Raw genomic sequence first — 19,964 nt, forward strand, 5'->3', positions numbered from 1 at the left:
AGTTCTTAAGATATTAATCTTCTAAAACCTTCCATAGCCCTATTTAATATAGTACTGCATAGATTCCATATCAACTTCTCACTTATGAATGAACACAGAGACTTTAGAATTAGAAATCTGGCATCTGTAATTATTCCTCTTTCTAAGTGGTAATTGCCTTAGTAGGACAGACTTGAAAGTTGAATGTGCTTGGCAGAATTTTAAAAATTTGTTTACTTTTTCCTTATCTTTAAATTGATAAGAGGAGGAAAGACCTTTAGACATATGAAGACAAAGTGTTTAAGAAAGAAAACTCACTATATGCTACCTTAGTAAGAACTCTACTTTTTCAGAGGTTCCTGCAATATCAGTAGATGTCCTCTCAAACCAAGCCAAAGGATACATGGATTCCCAGTTACTCGTAGAATATTGTTTATTTTCTTTCCTTTTTTTTCCACAAGAGAATTGATACTTTCCTCATGCTTTCCACTTACTTCATCCATGTGGAAAATGTGTTGAGAGAGCATGTATTGTTCTGTTTCCTTGTCTGTATTTCTTGACAAGGAAAAAATATATATATATATATAGTGAATGTTTATAATTCTTTATTCTACCAAATCATACTATTTTGTCCATTTACATATCTTTCATATTGGTTCATGGTACACCTTTTGCTTTCCCAGAATATCTCGAAGGGGCAGGAAGGAGAGGAATAAAAGATGTGTGCTATAGAGCATTGGTTCCCAAACCTAGCTGATGAACATTGGTTCCCAAACCTAAAATCATGTGATTATTAAAATCACATGAGTTACTTTGGAGAACTGCAGGCACCTGAGGTTCCCAGAAATTTTGATCTAGTTGGGCTGGAATTGGCCTAGGAATCTATGTATAGTCAAAGTTCCCCAAGTGATTGCAGTAATCGGGTAGATTTGGGAACTAGTCTCTTATTATATGTGTGTGTGTGTGTGTGTATGTGTATTTATATATTTTGCAGTGCTGGGGATTGAACCTGGGGCTTGAGCATGCTATGCAGGTGCTCCTGTTTTTAGAAGAAAAAAACAGTTCATTAGAAGAAAAAAGCAGTTTATTTTTGTTTTAGATACACATTAACAACAAACTATACATATAATAGTATATGATCAGTAGCTTCCTTATGTTATTAGGACATCAGAAAATTAACTTAATTGGCATATGATTACTATTTTGAATCTCAATCATTAAGTTTTAAAGGAGCCTATAGGATATTCTGACATGAGGGAATTTAAATTGGTTTATAATAGTATTTTTAGGGGCTGGGGATGTGGCTCAAGTGGTAGCGCGCTCGCCAGGCATGCATGCGGCCCGGGTTCGATCCTCCGCACCACATACAAACAAAGATGTTGTGTCCCCCGATAAGTAAAAAATAAATATTAAAAATAAATAAATAAATATAATCGTATTTTTAACTTTCTGGAAAATTAGAGTTTCTGGAAAATTAGAGTTAACTTTCTGGAAAATTAGAGTTTCTGATAAATCTAGGAACTCTATAAGCTGTATATTTTCCCATGGAGATTCATTAGCATATTAGTCTGCCTTTTAATATCCTGTGTATAATTGGAAATAGCAGTTTAGGATACTTTTAATTGTTTTTCTTTTTTATATTTATTCATTATTGTGTTTTTGAATCAAAAAATAACTTATATTTAGCAAATAACTTTTCAAGATCTTTTCATTTCTGTCTAGTCTAGCTCTAACATTGTGCTGTTATCTACGAATTTGGATCTTCATTGCTGATATCTAGATTTACTTCATCGAGGAACATAAATTTTACTTTAACCTTTTTCTTTTAAAATTATTTTTATGCTTTTATTATAATTTTGTGGAGCTTAATTTGGCACATTTATGAGACAGCTATTTAAAATAAAATTCAAGTTGTGTTTTGGTTATTAAAAAATAAGTAGTTTACAATTCAGACATTTACTATTAGGTAATTATTGGTGGTTTTATAGAAGGAAACATCCTGGAATGTTTAACCTTTGTTTTAGATATATATGGGATAGGAATACTTAAAATGCATACCACTAATATTTTGAAGATTAGTGAAAATGAATGATGTGTAAATGATATTCACCGTGGGCAAAAGTGAAGGTAGACCAATCAAGAAATGAATGGGCTGAGTTGTCTTTATAAATGGATTTTCTTCACGTGCCCTATCCCTAAAGAAGTGAATTGTTCTGTTTTTTATACCTCAAAATACTGAAGAGGGGAGAAAGATTAAAGGCTTTCTATTTGAATGAAATGCATACATAATTTTAGAGACAGGGCTGAGTCTAAGTTATAAGTAGTACTTTTTTTTTTTTTTAATTGAGGTTGGGTCCTGGGGTTGAGCTCAAGGGCACTCCATTACTGAGCCACATCCCCAGCCCTATTTTGTATTTTTTATTTAGAGGCAGTGGGTTCATTAGCTCCTTGCCATTGCTGAAGCTGGCTTTGAACTTGCATTCCTCTTGTCTCAGCCTCCCAAGCTTTTGGGATTATAGGCATGCACCACTCAGCCTGGCCAAGTAGTACATTTAATGAGCATGTAACATATTCATTTCAGAATAATAAACATAGTACTTCAGTGCCAAGTGAATACCTTTTAAACCTAGAAAGCTATTTATTTTTACAAAGGAGGGACAATAATGAGCTTCAGGATGTAATTAACAATTTGTACTAGTTAAAGATATAAACAACTAAATATAATACTTTTATAGAAGTATCCATCTTAGGGAATTGTGATATAACCATAATTCTAAAAAAATTATTGCTGGGTGCAGTGGCACACACCTGTAATCCCAGCACCTCAGGGCGCTGAGTAAGGAGGATTACAAGTTCAGAGCCAGCTTCAGCAATGGTGGGGCAACTCAGTGAGACCCTGTCTCTAAATAAAATACAAAATAGGGCTGGGGATATGGCTCAGTGGTGGAGTGCCTCTGAGTTCAATCCCTGGCACTCTCCCCTCCAAAAAAAAAAAATTATTATAGAAGATAAACATGTCTCCTATGAAGAATTGTTGTAGTTACTGATGTGGCCCAGGCTAGCATTTCTTAAATTGTTCAGACTGAATGTCTTTTCTATGTAAACCCCTATAGTTTTCAAATGTCACTATAGAATTTGACTTTCCATGAAGTAAAAAAAATGAGTTCAGTTGTAATATTATAATTTGATAAACTTGATGAATCACAGTAAAAATAAATTTAGATCAGTAATATTGCATATATTGAAAATTCAAGCAAAAATTTCACAAATAATTGTGTCCGTTACTATATGTGATGCATTCTGATGTACTTTATTTATAAAACACTATTTGATTTGTACAGCTATTGATGGTTATGAGCTGCAGTTAGCTTGAAGGTGAAACAAATGAGGTATAGGGCATCATTCAGACCAGTGTGCACCACACTGTCGTCTAGTGATAATACTATTGTCTTTGAAGTAGCTATAGATATTTTTCTGTAAATAACTTAAAATATTACCTATGTTGTTAAATATTATTTTTCAAATTGTTGACATTTTACTCTGTAGAAGTCCTTTTTGGTAGCTTTATGAATCACCATATTACTCAACTAATTTTTTAATTTTTTATGGTATTGGGGATTAAACCCAGGGTCTTGTACATGCAAAGCAGGCACTCTAACAAATGAACTATATCCCCAGCCCTCATATCAACCAATTTTTTAAATTAATATTCTAATTCAAAACTCATTTAAGAACTTTATAGGTTATATAAGTATGAGAAAAATAAGAGAGATGGATTAAAATTGTATAATATGATCCAAATAGGTAATTCTGATGTGGAAACCTTTTTTAACATTGAAAATATAGTGCCATTTATTTTTAAAATATTAGTCAAACCATGCCACATTACTGTGTAAAAAAACACAAAGATAAGAACTTGCTGTTAAAATCCTTTTTACTTTTGAAGCTTTTAATTTTTTTAACCTTTGTAATTTTAAGTTGTGTTTATCATGTGTTTTTTTGTTTTATTTCTACCCTTGTTTCTGTTTTGGTTTAAGTTACAATCAGCAAGTTTTTGTGTTTAAATTCCTGAAAATGTTGTGATGGAATTACAGTAATGTGTTATGGCTTGGGCCCCTCGCAGGAGTGTATCTCGAAGTCAGCAGTGAAAACAAAGTTTGAACAGCACACTATCAGAGCTAAACAGATACTAGATACTGTGAAAAACATAATGGATTCAGTAAACGTGGCAGCAGCAGAGAAAAGGTATGAGTTCATTTTATTGCAACATAAAAATGTTAGTTTTTCTATATCAGACTTTTGTTAAGACTAAGATATTAAATTGTAAAATTGTACTATAGTTTTGTGCACTAAAATCAAGTCTTGTGAATTTTACTGATACCTACTTGTGTATATCTTTTTTTTTTTTTTTTTTTTTTGATGCTGAGGATTGAAGCCAGGGGCACTTGACTACTGAGCTATGTCCCTAGCCCTTTTTATTTTTTGAGACAGGGTTTCCCTGAGTTGCTTACAGCTTTCCTAAGTTGCTGAAACTGGTCTTGAATTTGTGATCCTCCTGCCTCACCTTACTGAGTTGCTGGGATTATAGGCATGCACCATCACTCCTGGCTACTTGTGTGCTTTTTAAATGTTTGAAAATATGAATATTGATTAATTCTGTGACCTGTTTGAACACAATGTTTATATTTCCTGGATCACTACATTTATGTGTATAAATTGCGATTTTAGAATGTTTAGTGGTTTTAAAATATCTTTAAAGCAGTGGAAGAACAAATTCTTCAAGCAGAATTTTCTGAAGGATTCCAAATCAGGTGATCCTCTTTTTGCATTCAACCCATGATTCATTCTTGTTTAAAGTTGAAAATGTAAACCTTTAAGTACTAACTGTATTGTTGAAAAGTGTAATTCTCACTAACTTGGTATACTTGAAGCAAAGGTTAGGATGTTATTAGATATGTTTTCAGAAGTAATGATGTTAAGCCTCAATTGTACTTTTAGTGGGCTTAAGCCAGCTCAAGGAAACATAACAAAGCATCAAAGATTAAAATCCAAGAGGAGGTAAAATTGAAATTTTATTCTTTCTGGAAACCCCCTGCCCCCATATCCTATCTAAGTCTATTGTTTGGTTTTAGTACTTTTTTCAGGAATACATGTGTCAAAAGGAGAAAATACCTAGTGTATAGAACACAAGGCTGTGAACCCCGAGTCTGATCTCATTCCTGGTGCTGTACCTCTATGTAGCCTTTTTATAATGAGATTGTGTTGTTATAGAAGCCCCTTCCAACTCAAATGCTTTATTATAGTACCCAAAATTTGGTTGCCAGATTGACCTTATTTATTTTTTAAAACTATGAGACATCAAACCAAATATAGCATATAGATGTGATTTGAGGATACTTTGTGTAATATTAACTCTTGGCAATCCTTTTAGCAAAGATCTTGAAAGGGTCTCATGCCTTTGGTCTTTGTGCCATGGAGGGATAAACAAACTTCTACAAAATTTCCTATGAAAGGCCAGATCTGTACTATCTATCTTGCAGCTGCTCAGTTTTGCGGATATATACATATAAACAGGCAACTGAGTGAATGTACTGGTATTCAAAGAAAACTTCAACATGAAACTGGCACATGACTGGATTTGTCTTGCCAGGGTACTATTTGCTGACACTTGTTTATTAAAGTCACAATTGAGTTCTGTTTTGACTATTTATATCTGTGAAGTGTTCAGTGGCTTTGTAGAGTCTTTATCAACCCTTTGTAAGAGTTAGGTTCACATGGGCAGAGAGACAGTGTAGTTTATAGCAAATCCATCATTATAAAGTATTTCACGAATGAACGTTAGTTGAATACTTTCAGGTGTTGAAGCACATGATTTCTTTTTTCCTTGGGTCATGCTAGTAGATGGTTCAATGCATAGTTGAGTATCGTTGCTTAATTGCTTTGGGACTCTAGTGTGTCTTGAATGTTGATTGCTCTTCATAATATAATAGGGTTTATTCAATGGAAGAGAGGGAAGACCAAATTGACAGACTGGACTTTATCCGAAACCAGATGAACCTTTTAACTTTGGATGTTAAGAAAAAAATCAAGGAGGTCACTGAGGAGGTAGCAAACAAGGTAACAAAAATGTTATGATTAAAGCTGGTATACAGAGTAAACGTCATACATTGATCCCTTGCAAGAAATTTGACCTCAGTTATGATCTAAATTGCCACAAGTTATGTTCAGATTTTCAAGAGGATATTGTATTTCGTTTTTCCTTGGACATATTTTTTGATCATGGTAAAAATGTTAACCCTTACCTTAAAAACAGTATGATACTTTTTCTCATTTTTATTTTTTTGAGTAGTTGGTAATCTCGTTTTAATTTTTTAACTCTAATTTTTTAATATTCTCAGGTTTCGTGTGCTATGACAGATGAAATTTGTCGACTATCTGTTTTGGTTGATGAGTTTTGTTCTGAGTTTCATCCAACTCCAAGTGTATTGAAAGTATATAAAAATGTGAGTTAATTGTAATTAAAAAGTTGTTATGAGATGCTTTCATCATCATCTTTTGTATTCATTTATTTTATTGGTTTGGCCATTTCAATATCTTCTTGGCAGTTACTATACAAGCTGTTGTAACGCTTGTGCACTGGTAATGAATGTAAACTATTTTGCACAGAAAACTGTACAGAGTGGGGCTGGGGCTGTAGCTCAGTAGAAGTGTGCTTGCCTGACATGCATGAGGCCTTGAGTTTGACCTCCAGCACCACATGAAAAATTGAAAAAAATCTTAAAAAGTTGTTTAATATGTTAAAAAAAAATTTTTAAATGTGTTTAAAAAACTGTACCGAGGGGCTGGACTGGGATGTAGGTCAGTTGTAAAGCATATACTTAGCAAGTGTGAGGTCCTGGGTTCCATCCCCAGCATCAAATAAAAAACCCACAGAATTTATCCTCAAACATTTAAGTCTTTATAAAATCTATATATTTTCTGGAGAAAAAAATAACATGAACATCTACCATTGTTAACAGGAGTTAAATAAGCACATAGAAGATGGTATGGGAAGAAATTTGGCAGATCGGTGCACCAATGAAGTCAATGCCTCAATGCTTCAATCCCAGCAAGAAATTATTGGTAATATTTATATCTACAATATCATGTGTGGTTTTGTTTTCTTTCTTTCTTGGTAAATGGTTTGTTTTCCTTTGGATATTCTTAGAAGGTTAAACATTACTGTTTCTTAAAATAAATGTAATAAAATTTTCTTCTTTCCAGAAAATTTGAAGCCATTACTTCCAGCTGGTATACAGAATAAACTTCATACATTGATCCCTTGCAAGAAATTTGACCTCAGTTATGACCTAAATTGCCACAAGTTATGTTCAGATTTTCAAGAGGATATTGTATTTCGTTTTTCCTTGGGCTGGTCTTCCCTTGTTCATCGATTCTTGGGCCCCACAAATGCTCAGAGGGTATTGCTTGGATTATCAGAGCCTATCTTTCAGGTATGTATCTTTGATTTTACCAATTGAGACTCCCTTTTCTTATTTTACTTGTGCAATTTTCTCTACTCAAACTATCTTCTGCAAATCTGCATGTTTTTAAGCTAATATCTATCTCTAACAGCCATTTGAGTTAGGTATGCATTATAAGGGATAGCCAATTCCAAAGTATTTACCCAGTACTCTTTATATATATATTTTAGTTGTCAATGGACATCCATCCATCTATCTATCTATCTATTGTGTTGAGGATTGAACCCAGGCCCTCATACCACGGAACCACAACCCCAGCCCCTACCTAGTACTCTATTATAGGTAGTTCTATGTTTACTTTTGAAACTTTTTTTTTTTAATATTTTTTTTTAAAAGAGAGAGTGGGGGGGGGAGAGAGAGAGAATTTTTAATATATTTTTTTTTTAGTTCTCGGCGGACACAACATCTTTGTTGGTATGTGGTGCTAAGGATCGAACCCAGGCCGCACGCATGCCAGGCGAGCGCGCTACCGCTTGAGCCACATCCCCAGCCCTACTTTTGAAACAAGGGTTTTTAAAAAGATTTCATTTTCAGACTTCACATGAATTGGAATAAATGCAAACACTTCAAAAGAAAAACTTAGAAATTTAATAGTTTTAATAATTTTTAAGAAAATTTATGAAACTGTAAGTCCATCACTGTTATCCCATTTTAGAACATTTCTGTCATCCCAAAAGGATCCCATATGCCCATTAGTCAGTCAGTCATCATTCCTACCTCAATCCATACCCCAACTCCTCTGTATGGTTTTATATACAGTACAATTTACATTTAATACCAGTGCACAAGAGATTTATTAGTTTGTTCTGCCAACAAAACACTGAAATAGCCAAACTGCTAACTAATAAGAGGACAAAATAAAGTGAGGAAAATGCCTCAATTTTTTTTTGGTTCTAGAGTTTGAACTCAGGGGCAATCTGCCACCGAATTATGTACCAGTATTTTTTATTTGGAGATAGGGTCTCACTAAGTTGCTTAGGATAGCCTTGAACTTGAGATCTTTCCTTCCTGAACCAACACATCCTGCTTTCAGAATAATTTTTTAACTATATTTTATATATATATCCACACACACATTTATATACACTTGGAGGGGGATGTAGCTTGAAACAAAATTCAGTCATTATTCCTATCTCTAGCCCTACCATTAATCACCTTCTAATTGTATATCAAGGGATATGGATTTGCCCTGTCTGGGTATTTCCTGTGAATGGAATCATGTAACACATGGCCTCATGTGACTGGTTTATTTCATTTAATATAATATTTTCAAGGTTTTTCATTATTATATTGTTATAGCATGTATCACTATTTCATTCCTTCTAACAGCCAAGTAATATTCTGTTTTAGATAAAACATTTATCGATTCATCAGTTGAACATCAGAATAGGAAGTGATTTAGGGCCATTAGGAAAAATGCTGCTATGAACATGCATGTATCTGTTTTTAGGTGGACATGTGTTTTCACCTTTCTCAAGTATATATCTAGGTGTAAAATTGCTGGACCACATGCAAATTTGTGTTTAACTTTCTGAGGAATTGCCACACGGCTTTCCAAAATGGTTGCACCATTCCCACCAGCAGTGTATGATGATTCTAGTTTCTCAGAATATTTGTCAACACTTGTTATAGTCTTGTCTTTTTTAATTCTGGTGGAAATGAAGTGGTACCTCAATACTTTTGATTTGTATTTCCTTTAATGATTAATGATTTTTGACATATTTCCATGTACTTATTAACTATTCATGTACCTTCTTTTGTGAAATGTCTGTTCAAATCTTTTATTCTTTTTTAAATATATATATATATATTTTTTTGGTATATTCTGGGGATTAGACCTTGGAGTGCTTAACTACTGAGCTACATCCCCAACACTTTTTATTGTTTATTTTGAGACAGGGTCTGGCTAAGTTGCTGAGGCTGACTTTGAACTTGGAATCTTCTTGCCTCAGCCTCCTGAGTCACTGGGATTACAGGCATGCACCACATGCCAAGCTTTTATTCATTTTTTAATTGTATTGATTTGTATTGAGTTTTAGGAATTCTTTATATAGTTTGGATAAAAAGTCCTTTAATCAAATACGTGATTTCCAAATGTATTTTTCCAGTCTCTGGTTTGTCTTTTAATTTTCTTTGATTTATTTTGTTTTGAAGTCCAACTTATTTTTTTCTTTTTTGAGGATTGTTTTTTGATGTGAGAGATTTTGGAGGTTTTTTGGTTCTGGGAATTGACCTGGGGCTGTGTGCATACTGTGAACATGCTCTATCCTGCTGAGTTACATTCCAGCCCTTTTTTTACAAAAGGTTTTAATTTCTATTGAGAATTATTGTTATAGGTAGACTCCATTGTATGTTATGAATATTTATTATTGTTTACTATATCATTTGGTCCATGTTATAGAGAATAATTTTTAGTCAATTTTATTTATTTTTTCATGTTTATAGTATACTCATTATTTGGGGTCATTTTTTAAATTGTTTCGCTACTATGATTTTAAAAGAAATTTTAAAGTCTTATAAATGTGACTATTTCATTTATACTTATTTCTTTAATAATCTCTTTTTTCCTCCTAAATTTATCAGCTTCCTAGATCATTAGCTTCAACTCCCACTGCTCCCACCAATCCAGCAACACCAGATAATGCATCACAGGAAGAACTCATGGTTACCTTAATAACAGGATTAGCTTCTCTTACATCTAGAACTTCTATGGGCATCATAGTTGTTGGAGGAGTGGTAAGAAATGTTATTTTTAGTATAATTAAAATTGAATTCATTGCAAAGTTGCCTATTAGATCATGAAAGGAAAGACTTTTTGTATTTTCAAGTCCATAAAGCAATAAGAAAATAAATAGGATAAAAGTAATAAATGAAGAGTTTCACAAGTCTAATCTTAAATTTTAAAAATACATAAATGCTTAGGAAAGAACCATTATCATCTGGGCAGCTCCATCTACTTGTCTGTCTCTGTTTATCTGACATTGGTGGGGATTAACCCCTAGACCTTACACCTACTAACCAGGTGCTCTACCACTGAGTTGCACACATTCCCACCATGTCCGATTTTTCAAACAGTGCTTCTTTACTACTTTCATACCACAGCAGACAAAAAAATGATATTTGTATGATGAAGTAACAATAAAAGATTGTAGATCAGTGGAGAACAAAAAAAGAAAAAAGGGAAGATGGGGTGCTTTGTTTAGCCTTCTGAATATCAAGGGAATCTGTCTTAAAGTATTAAACATTATTTATAGTAGTAGTTCTTACATGTTAAAAATTTATATATATATCATTAACAGCACATAATATGTGGTGGTTTTGGTTTTTAAATCTCTGACCTAAATTTAAAAATTTATATAATTTTTCAGTACATCAACTTAAAATATTACAGGTTTTGAATGCTCTTCCTGATATATATGTGCTGATCCCTTTTCCACCTGATTGTCTTTTGGTAACTTCAGATTTTCTTATAGAAAAGGAATATGCATTTTTAGAAACTAGGTACAATTCAGGGATCTTTAGGGACCCCACAGGCGTTTTAATATTTTCTTCCAACTGGCATTTTTTTCTTTTCAGAGTAAGCTGTAACTTTATCTTACAGATTTGGAAAACTGTAGGCTGGAAACTCATATCTGTTTCGTTGAGTATGTATGGAGCGTTGTATCTTTATGAAAGGCTAACCTGGACTACCCATGCCAAGGAGAGAGCCTTTAAACAGCAGTTTGTGAACTATGCAACTGAAAAACTGCAGATGATTGTTAGTTTCACAAGTGCAAACTGTAGCCACCAAGTACAACAGTAAGTGGAAATATGCATCTTTCTTTTTTAAAAAACATTCTTTGAAATATGACATATGCAGAGAATGAAAATCGTATAATCACCAACAAGGTGGAAAGATAGAATGATACTAAACCTCACTTCTGCCCACTCCCCTTCCGATCACTATTCTCACCATTCTTATAGATTAGATTTGAACATTTGGAAATTGGTATATAGGAAATCCCAAGAACTCTGCTGGGCTTTCAAAAGATAGTTCTTTAGCAGATTTATTCTGAATTTATATTCCTGTGCTTGAAATATTTGTGGTTTCTTAATTATGAAAACTGAATGAATTATTAGCATTTAACAAGTGGGCTTAATTATGAGCAGATTCCTGATTTTATAATAGACATAATATTGTGTTTACTCTTATAATTCAAACTTGTTAGTCTAAATGTATTATTTTTTAGATCTCAAGAAAATTTTATTATAACATAATAAACAAATACCTAGTCTATCCAGTTTCTGTTTTTCTACATCTTGAATATTTATTTCATTGATTTAAAGTATATGGAACTCCCCTTAGGTCAAGGCACAATATTATGTATTTGGATATAATTGAGAGCAAAATTAAAAAGCTCAATATAGTTGCAGTTTAATGAAAGAGAACATACAAAGTGAAAGTGATAGGTAGTGTGAGAAAGAAAAAGCATTCTTAAAATGTGGGGCTTAAGCATTTACTTAAAGCATGAAAGATAGTGGGTCAGTATCTTTACTAAAGGATTGATCAAATGAGATTTGAACATTCAGAAAAGTTAAGATCAGACAGAAAATAATGCAAGTCAGAAGTAAAAAGAGAGAAAAAGGGGCTGGGATGTAGCTCAGTGGCAGAACACTTGCCCCTTACATGTGAGGTACTGGTTCGATCCTCAGCACCATATAAAAATAAATAAATAAATAAAGGTTCATCTACAACTAAAAATATATATTAAAAAAAATAGAGGAAAGGGATGTTATCAGGAACATGAAAAGAAAATGTCAGTGTGGCAGATGTATAAGGGAGATGCAGGTGAAGGTAACAACCCTAGGACAGGGCCCTGCTAGTACAGGGCTTGGGATTTGGATAATTAAGAATCCTGGGAGTGGGCTGGAGTTGTGGCTCAGTGGTAGAGCGCTTGCCTGGCATGTGTGAAGCCTTGAGATCAATCCTCAGTACCACAATGTAAATTAAAAAAATTTAAAAAGATCCATTAACAACTAAAAAAAAAAAAAAGAATCCTGGGAGTGATACTGATAACTTAGCTCTAAAACAAATAATTTTGCAGTGATGTGGTATATGAAATGGTTTAGACTATGGAAACAAGAATTACAACAAAGTTATGTCTGTTTCAGACATAAAATTGAAGTCTTAACATAATTAAAGCTGTGGAAAACAACATGGAGGCCACATAGTTCAAGGAACTTGTTCATCCATCCATCCATTTATTCATTAAATATTTTTTGAGGTCTTATTTTATATGATAGCTTTAATTTTAATTTATTTTTATTAGAAGATCTTTTCTCTAATGAAGATACCTGGACCTAAAAAGGAAATTTGGTTCATAAAAATAATGTTAATGTAGCTTTCTATTCTCATTTTTTTTTTCTTATTACTGAATATTAAACCCATGGAGCTACATCTCAAGCCTTTTTTGTAATACAAAGGCTAGCTTTGAACTTTCAAAGCTGGGTAGCTGGTGTTACAGGCATGTGCCACCATGCCCTGCTTTTTTTTTTTTTTTTTTTTTTTTTGAATCATCAGGCATTGATTTATTTCCTACCATTTTGATAATTATGCAGAGTTATGGAAAATAAAGTTGAGGATAACTTGATCTTTCTTTTTTAGAAGACTTTACAATGGAGGCAATCTCAAATAATTAGTTAAAATATACTAGGTGAATATTAATATTTATAACAGTAAAAGAATGAAACATGCTCTATTTGTCTGATACTGGGATTTGGTGGAGTGGAAAAAAAAAAGACCAGGGAAAGGATGAAGATGCACAGGAGAATAGTTGCACAGAAAAATTAGTAAGTTAACTGTGTTCTGTAGGTGCACACACATCAGAAATACTCCTGATTGGAAAAATATAAACATTGTGTTTACTAAAGGTAACGTATTAACCAGCATTCAAATTAGATTTAACCCTTTAGTTTTGGAAGCATGATTAAATTTAGATGATTTACAGTATTTTCACTTACTTCATAATAGTTCATAGGATTTTTTTCTTTCTCAGTCTCAATTTTTTTTTAAATTTTAACTGGGCAAGAGAATAGGTTTATTGTGCTTCTGAAGAAGTACAGCCTTCTTTTGCTTGTTGATAGCTCATTTGAATTCACAGTCATATAGCAGAGATAATATTATGTCTTTGAGCATTTATTTGTCTAGAGGCCAGATAAAATTAAGCGTACAGTTACAGTAAGTTTACAGGTGCCATATCTTCCCTCATATCATTCGTAGCGCAGTATTCTTTGATTCTTTTTAAAAATTTTTTTTAGATATACATCAAAGTGGAGTGTATTTTTATATAAATACATGGAGTATAACTTCTCATTTTTGTGGTTGTACATGATGTGGAGTTACACTGGTCATGTATTCATATATGAACATAGGAAAGTTATGTCCAATAAATTCTACTGTCTTTCCTATTCCCATTTCCCTCCCTTCCGTTTATTCCCTTTTGTCTAGTTCAGTGAACTTCTATTCTCCCTACCCCCTTATTGTGTGTTAGCACTTGCGTATCAGAGAGTATTAGGCCTTTGGTTTTTTGGGATTGGCTTATTTTACTTGGCATGATATTCTCCAGTTCCATCCATTTATTGGCAAATGCCATAATTTTATTCTTTATGGCTGAGTAATAGTCCATTGTGTATATGTGCCACATTTTCTTTATTCATCTATTGAAGGGCACCTTAGGTTTGTTCCATAGTTTAGCTATTGTGAATTGAGCTACTATAAACATTGATGTGGCTATGTCACTGTAGAATGCTAATTTTAAGTCCTTTGGGTATAAACCAAAGAATGAGATTGCTGGGTCAAATGGTGGTTCTATTCCAAGTTTCCTAAGGAATCTCCATACTGCTTTCCATAGTAATTGTACCAATTTGCAGTCCCACCAGCAATATATGAGTGTACCTTCCCCCCACATCCTATCTAATACTTATTATTACTTGTATTCTTGATAATTGCCATTCTGATTGGAGTGAGTTGAAATCTCAGTGTAGTTTTTTTTTTAATACCTTTATTTTGTTTGTTTATTTTTATGTGATGCTGAGGGTTGAATCCATGGCCCCACACGTGCTAGTCAAGTGCTCTACCACTTAGCCACAACCTCAGTGTAATTTTAACTTGCTCTTCTCTAATTGGTAGTGATGTTGAACATTTTTTCATATATTTGTTGGTCATTTGTATTTCTTCTGTGAAGTGTTCGTTCACGTCCTTTGCCCATTTATTGATTGGGTTATTTGTGGTATTGGTGTTAAGTGTTTTGAATTCTTTATATATCCTAGAAATTAATGCTTTGAGATGTAGGTGGCAAAGATTTTCTCCCATTCTATAGGCTCTCTCTTTTTGCCTTCTTGATTCTTAATGATTTAGATGTTGTTTTACAACTTTTCTTCTGATTATGAAAACTTCACATTGAAGCTTCCTCATTTTAGAAGATGTTCATGGCTACTAATTTATTTTTTAATTTTAAGAGAAATGGCTACTACTTTTGCTCGCCTGTGCCAACAAGTTGATATTACACAAAAACATCTGGAAGAAGAAATTGCTAGATTATCCAAAGAAATAGATCAGTTGGAGAAAATACAAAACAATTCGAAGTTCTTAAGGTATTTAAACTTTTATTCTCAGTAATGTGAATATTTAGTGGTCTCATTACCAAAATGTAATTATATAAAATCACGAATGATTTATAAAATTTTGAACTTTCTGTGTTTAAATTAAGATCTTCCATATTTAATTTCATGTTTAGTAATTTCAATATAAGCTTTTTTCAGCGAGAGAGAATATCTGAATTAAAAGGAATTTTATAGATCCAAATTTACTCTGTGTTAGACCAAATTAGTCCCTTTTTAGAACAGAAGTTCTGTAATTTAAAGTGAATTTTTAGTCCATTATGGTCAAGACCATAAATTCTGTTCTCAATGTTTAAATATGAAGCAACAAAAATAAACTAGTTTTCTGATAAAATGTATGTTTCTGGTTTGATATATTAATTATGGATTGTTTGAGATCTAATATAACTTCCTTTTGGGGCAAGACTGGAAGTGTCACAGTCGGGTTTATACTTAGCAGTTTGTACCTTTAGCTTTCTTATTTATTAGCTAACCTGCCAGCATGTCTGGGAAAATTGTTAAGCACCATCTAAAAATGCAATCACTACTTCCAGGGAACATACAGTTGCCTATGCTTAGAGTAGCTTAGTAGCCCCTATTTACAAATTGCAGGAACTCTCTTTGTAACCAGAATTGTGGGAACATATATTTGTCACAGACCACATAATAATGTTTTGGTCAATGACAATGTACATATGTAGTGGTAGTCCCATGATTTCATAATGCAACTGAAAATTTCTATCCCTGATATCATAGCCATCCTAAGGTCATAATATAACACATTTCTCATGTGTTTGTTTATACAAATACTAATCCTTATGTTATAATTGTCTACTGTATTCAGTATAAATTTTTAGCCTAGAAGCTGCAGTAGGCTATGCCCTGTAGCCTAAATGTGTGGTAGGCCATTACCACATCTGGGGTTGTATAAATAAGCTCTGATGTTCACACACACAAAAATCAACTATTGATAAATGATGTACTTCTTAGAGAGTATCCCAGTTATGCAAGGCATGCTTCTATGCAGAGTCTCCATTGTTAATAGATGAGGCTCAAGCATTTGGGTAGAATTTAATTTAACTTGCCTAATGCTTCAGCACGGTGACCTGAAGAAGTATATTCAATGGCGTTTATGGCGTATTTACATTTACTCAGTGTGATCTCAGTCATGGTGGGCAGAAACAAAACAAGACCCCCTTCCTCTCTAAAATAGAGAATAAGCAGGCACCCACCCAGTGAATTCGTGCTCTGGCATAGCATGTGAATGGGAGGTACAAGTCTATTTCTCTGATAGTTTTAGTTACAGTTTTCCTCTATTACTATAGGCGATTTTATTGCATCAAGTGTGATTCTAGTGTTGAGAAAATATTTTTGGTCTATCACGGCCCAGGAACATATACCAGCTTCTCTGCATGTACATAAAATGACTTATTCAGTATTTTGTGCTTTACTTACAAGGAGTTTTCAAAGACAGTCATAACTGTACGTGACTTAAGATGTAATTACTATGTAAGATGATATAACTCCACTGTCTTCTTATATTCCAAATCTTTTTCTTTATAAGTTTTTGTCTTTTATCTCAGTAAAGCTGTTTTTAGGTCCTAGACATTGAAGTCTGCATTCATTGTGAAGTTTCAGTGGCATATAACAGTGAATATTCTGAAAAGGGTGGGTAACAGTCAAGGAGTTCCAAGGAACCTAATAATAGCTGGTTAGCAAGTTTTTCTTTTTAAGATTGGCAAGAATGAGGCATTTTTCTCATTGACCTTTATGATAATTAAAATTTTTTTTTTAACTAGAAATAAAGCTGTTCAGCTTGAAAATGAGTTGGAGAATTTTACTAAGCAATTTCTACTTTCAAGCAATGAAGAATCTTAAACCATAGAGGTTGCTTTGGTGAACGTCATGGGAGGAAATGGAACCTGGAAGATTGGGAGAGTTGTTATTTTTATGAAATGACTTCAATATGAATTATACTATAACTAAGTGGCAAATCCCTGTGTAGATTCTGGTAATGATCTATCCCAGGGTGTTTGCATTTCAGAAAAGTGTTAGGATATGTTCTTTGTTTTAATTTAGGATAAAGACTTAGTTTTTTGTGTTAAATAATGAATTAGTTAAAAGCAACAGAACCAACTTTGTGACCCCTGAGGGGTGGGTCCTTGAGCTCTTTAATTGGGGCTTTCTTTGTTTTTGATTCTGAAAAACTCTGCTTCCTGGTATCCAGGAGTTAGAGAGTGATCCTTTCATCTTTTTTCTCAACTAATTTTTTGATGCCTTCTTTAATGGGAATAGTCAACTTTTTGTTTTGTTTTATAAGCTCCATTTCTCTAACCTCCAAGGAGTGTGGAATGTTCTTGAGTGTCCTATTTATGCAGGTTACAATCACTTTTGCCATTATGGCAAGTATGTAAACCACTAATAAATATGCTGTTTTTATCCCTTCTTTTATTCCCATTAAAACTGATGTTATAAATTTGTTATTATAGTCACTTATAAAAGTATCTAGAGTCTAAATAGTTTCCTTATCTGTTTTCTAAGAAATATTTTCAACTTTGCTCCAGTTAGGAGTCCAGTAAGGAAAGCTTTTCTATCTTAGTTGGAGGAATAGAGTTTGATGTGATAAAAATAGCCAAAGATATAGGAGGTCTGCATTTTGGTTGATAACAGTAATGTTTAAAAGCTATTCTTCAGAAGGCACTTGCCTAAGGTAACTGCTGGATTATCCCCCACTGGAAGCTTTTACTTGTATTTAAGTATATGAATTTGTTATGGCTCCATTAAAAATTAATACTGTAATTTTTTACCTTAATGAAATGTTCATGGATTCAAGTATTATATCTGCTTCTGTATGAAAAACTGATTGAAACTTATATGGGAATGTTTTAAAATGACATTCTGGGATCTTGCTGTAAAAAATAAAGATCAGCATCACCTAGACGCTTGTTAAAATGCAAATCCCTGGGAACATAGTGCATTTGGCCAGGTATGGTTTGATTCTTTTTTGTGGGAGGGTAACATTTCAGCCTTCTTTTCTTACATTAATACTCGATACTTCTTTCCTGTGCCTTTTAAGGCTCCTGAATACTAGTTGGTCTTTTCACAACACATAACTCTTATTTTTCAAGATATTTGAAGGAAACAATAACATAATTTAGGCCATAGAAGCCCTTCCAAAACATTTGTTATGCAAATCAGATATTAGGATGCATTATTCAAATTTAAATACAAATGACTATTCGTTTTTACCATTTTTTGCTGTTTTATAACCCCAGAAATGGTACAGGCAACCAAGTGGAATTAGGTGACAACTATAACAATTAGGTTTCTAAGATCGGGTACTTACTGCTAATTTAGATTACAAGTTATATGAAAGTACTTGAATTTTTGGTATTACTTCATTAGTACAGTACAGTGGTTCTTAAAGTTTGGTCCCTGGATCATCAATATCACTTTTGAGCTTATTAGAAATATAGATTCTCAGGTCTCAACCCAGACTATAAAATCAGATACACTACATTTGGGGCTCTAGCAATTTTTTTCCTCTGTTACTGTATTATAGTTGTACATAATAGCTGAGCTCATTTTGACATCATTCAGGCATGGAATTTACTCCATTTTAGTCCTTGGTTTCCCTACTTTTCCTCCCTCCTCCTGTTACCCTTCCTTTACTCTACTGGGCTACCTTTCACTCATTTACTTTTAATTGGTGCTTTATAGATATTTAAGGTGGCATTCACTGTGGTCTGTACATGAACATAGTGTAATTTTGTTCCACATTTCCTTCTCTTTGTTGTCCTTCCTCCCACTCAATTGCCGCCTCCTCTGCTGAGCTGCTCTCTATGGTATCCTAGCCCTTACCCCCACTTTTCCCTTACTTTGCTATAGCCTCCATATATGAAAGAAAACATTAGACCTGTGATTTTCTTCAGTCTGGCTTATTTCATGTAGCATATTGTTCTTCAGTTACATCCATTTACTGACAAATGCCATAATTTCATTCTTCATGGCTGAGTAAAACTCCATTGTGTGTATATACCTCATTTTCTTTAACCATTTCATCTGTCGAAGAGCACCTGGGCTGATTCCCTATCTTCCCTGTTGTGAATTGTGATGGTATAAACTGATGGCTGTATCACTCTAGTAACCCAGCAATTATTTTAACAAGCCCTCCAGGTGATACTGATGTTTACAATAAAGTTTGGGAACCACTGGTATATTGATCTGGTATAGTAAGTTTTCCCATCACTAGTTTGAATGTAGTTTCACCTAATCAAGTTTGAAAATGTATGACTTGGAAATGAAACACTAAAATAAAGAAAAAGAACTCTTATGCTTAGATATAAGTGCATTGATGACAAGACCGTGAATTAAAAGTTATGTAATTATGACTGGTATAGTTATTACACATATACTTGATTATTTGTGTGTTTGCAGGATTATTTATAAACTTTGTATAATCTTAAACTTCTTACAAAACATTTTTATGAGTGTGCAATCTTGCAAGGTGAAAATAAAACCTGTTTGCCAGATAGCTGATAAGTGTAGCATTTATACTAGTATTTAGTGAGAGTTACTCTTACATTCTTAATCATTTTTAATCATGGTAGACATACAAGATTATCTTGCAGTGACTGGCACTTATGATTGCATTACTGTTTAGTTCTCCTGGCCAGATACTGAAAAGGTAAGTAAGATGTCATAGACCACCACTGGGGGCATATTTTGAGGGTTTTTTCCATATGGGATGTGCAATTTACAGGTACTTAGTATTATTCCCTGGACAAGTAGAACTAATATAACATTCTCAATTTTCTCAGTAAT

General features: G+C 33.4%; 1 protein-coding gene across 5 annotated transcripts in view; it reads left to right on the plus strand.

Annotated features, from left to right (window-relative positions):
* MFN1 (mitofusin 1) overlaps positions 1-18,864 on the plus strand; it is a 38,929-nt gene extending 20,065 nt beyond the window's left edge. For all 5 annotated transcript variants that reach the window (XM_081301235.1, XM_081301236.1, XM_081301233.1 and 2 more), the window contains 9 exons: positions 4,103-4,224; positions 5,970-6,096; positions 6,378-6,482; positions 6,999-7,101; positions 7,243-7,472; positions 10,086-10,238; positions 11,104-11,300; positions 15,000-15,134; positions 16,940-18,864. In XM_081301235.1, coding sequence (XP_081157361.1) covers positions 4,103-4,224; positions 5,970-6,096; positions 6,378-6,482; positions 6,999-7,101; positions 7,243-7,472; positions 10,086-10,238; positions 11,104-11,300; positions 15,000-15,134; positions 16,940-17,018 — 1,251 coding nt within the window. In that variant the 3' untranslated portion in view covers positions 17,019-18,864. The remainder of the gene's footprint in view (positions 1-4,102; positions 4,225-5,969; positions 6,097-6,377; positions 6,483-6,998; positions 7,102-7,242; positions 7,473-10,085; positions 10,239-11,103; positions 11,301-14,999; positions 15,135-16,939) is intronic.
* The last annotated feature ends 1,100 nt before the right edge of the window (positions 18,865-19,964 follow it).

This window comes from Spermophilus citellus (assembly GCF_964194105.1).
Source record: "Spermophilus citellus genome assembly, chromosome: 7".
Taxonomy (NCBI): domain Eukaryota; kingdom Metazoa; phylum Chordata; class Mammalia; order Rodentia; family Sciuridae; genus Spermophilus; species Spermophilus citellus.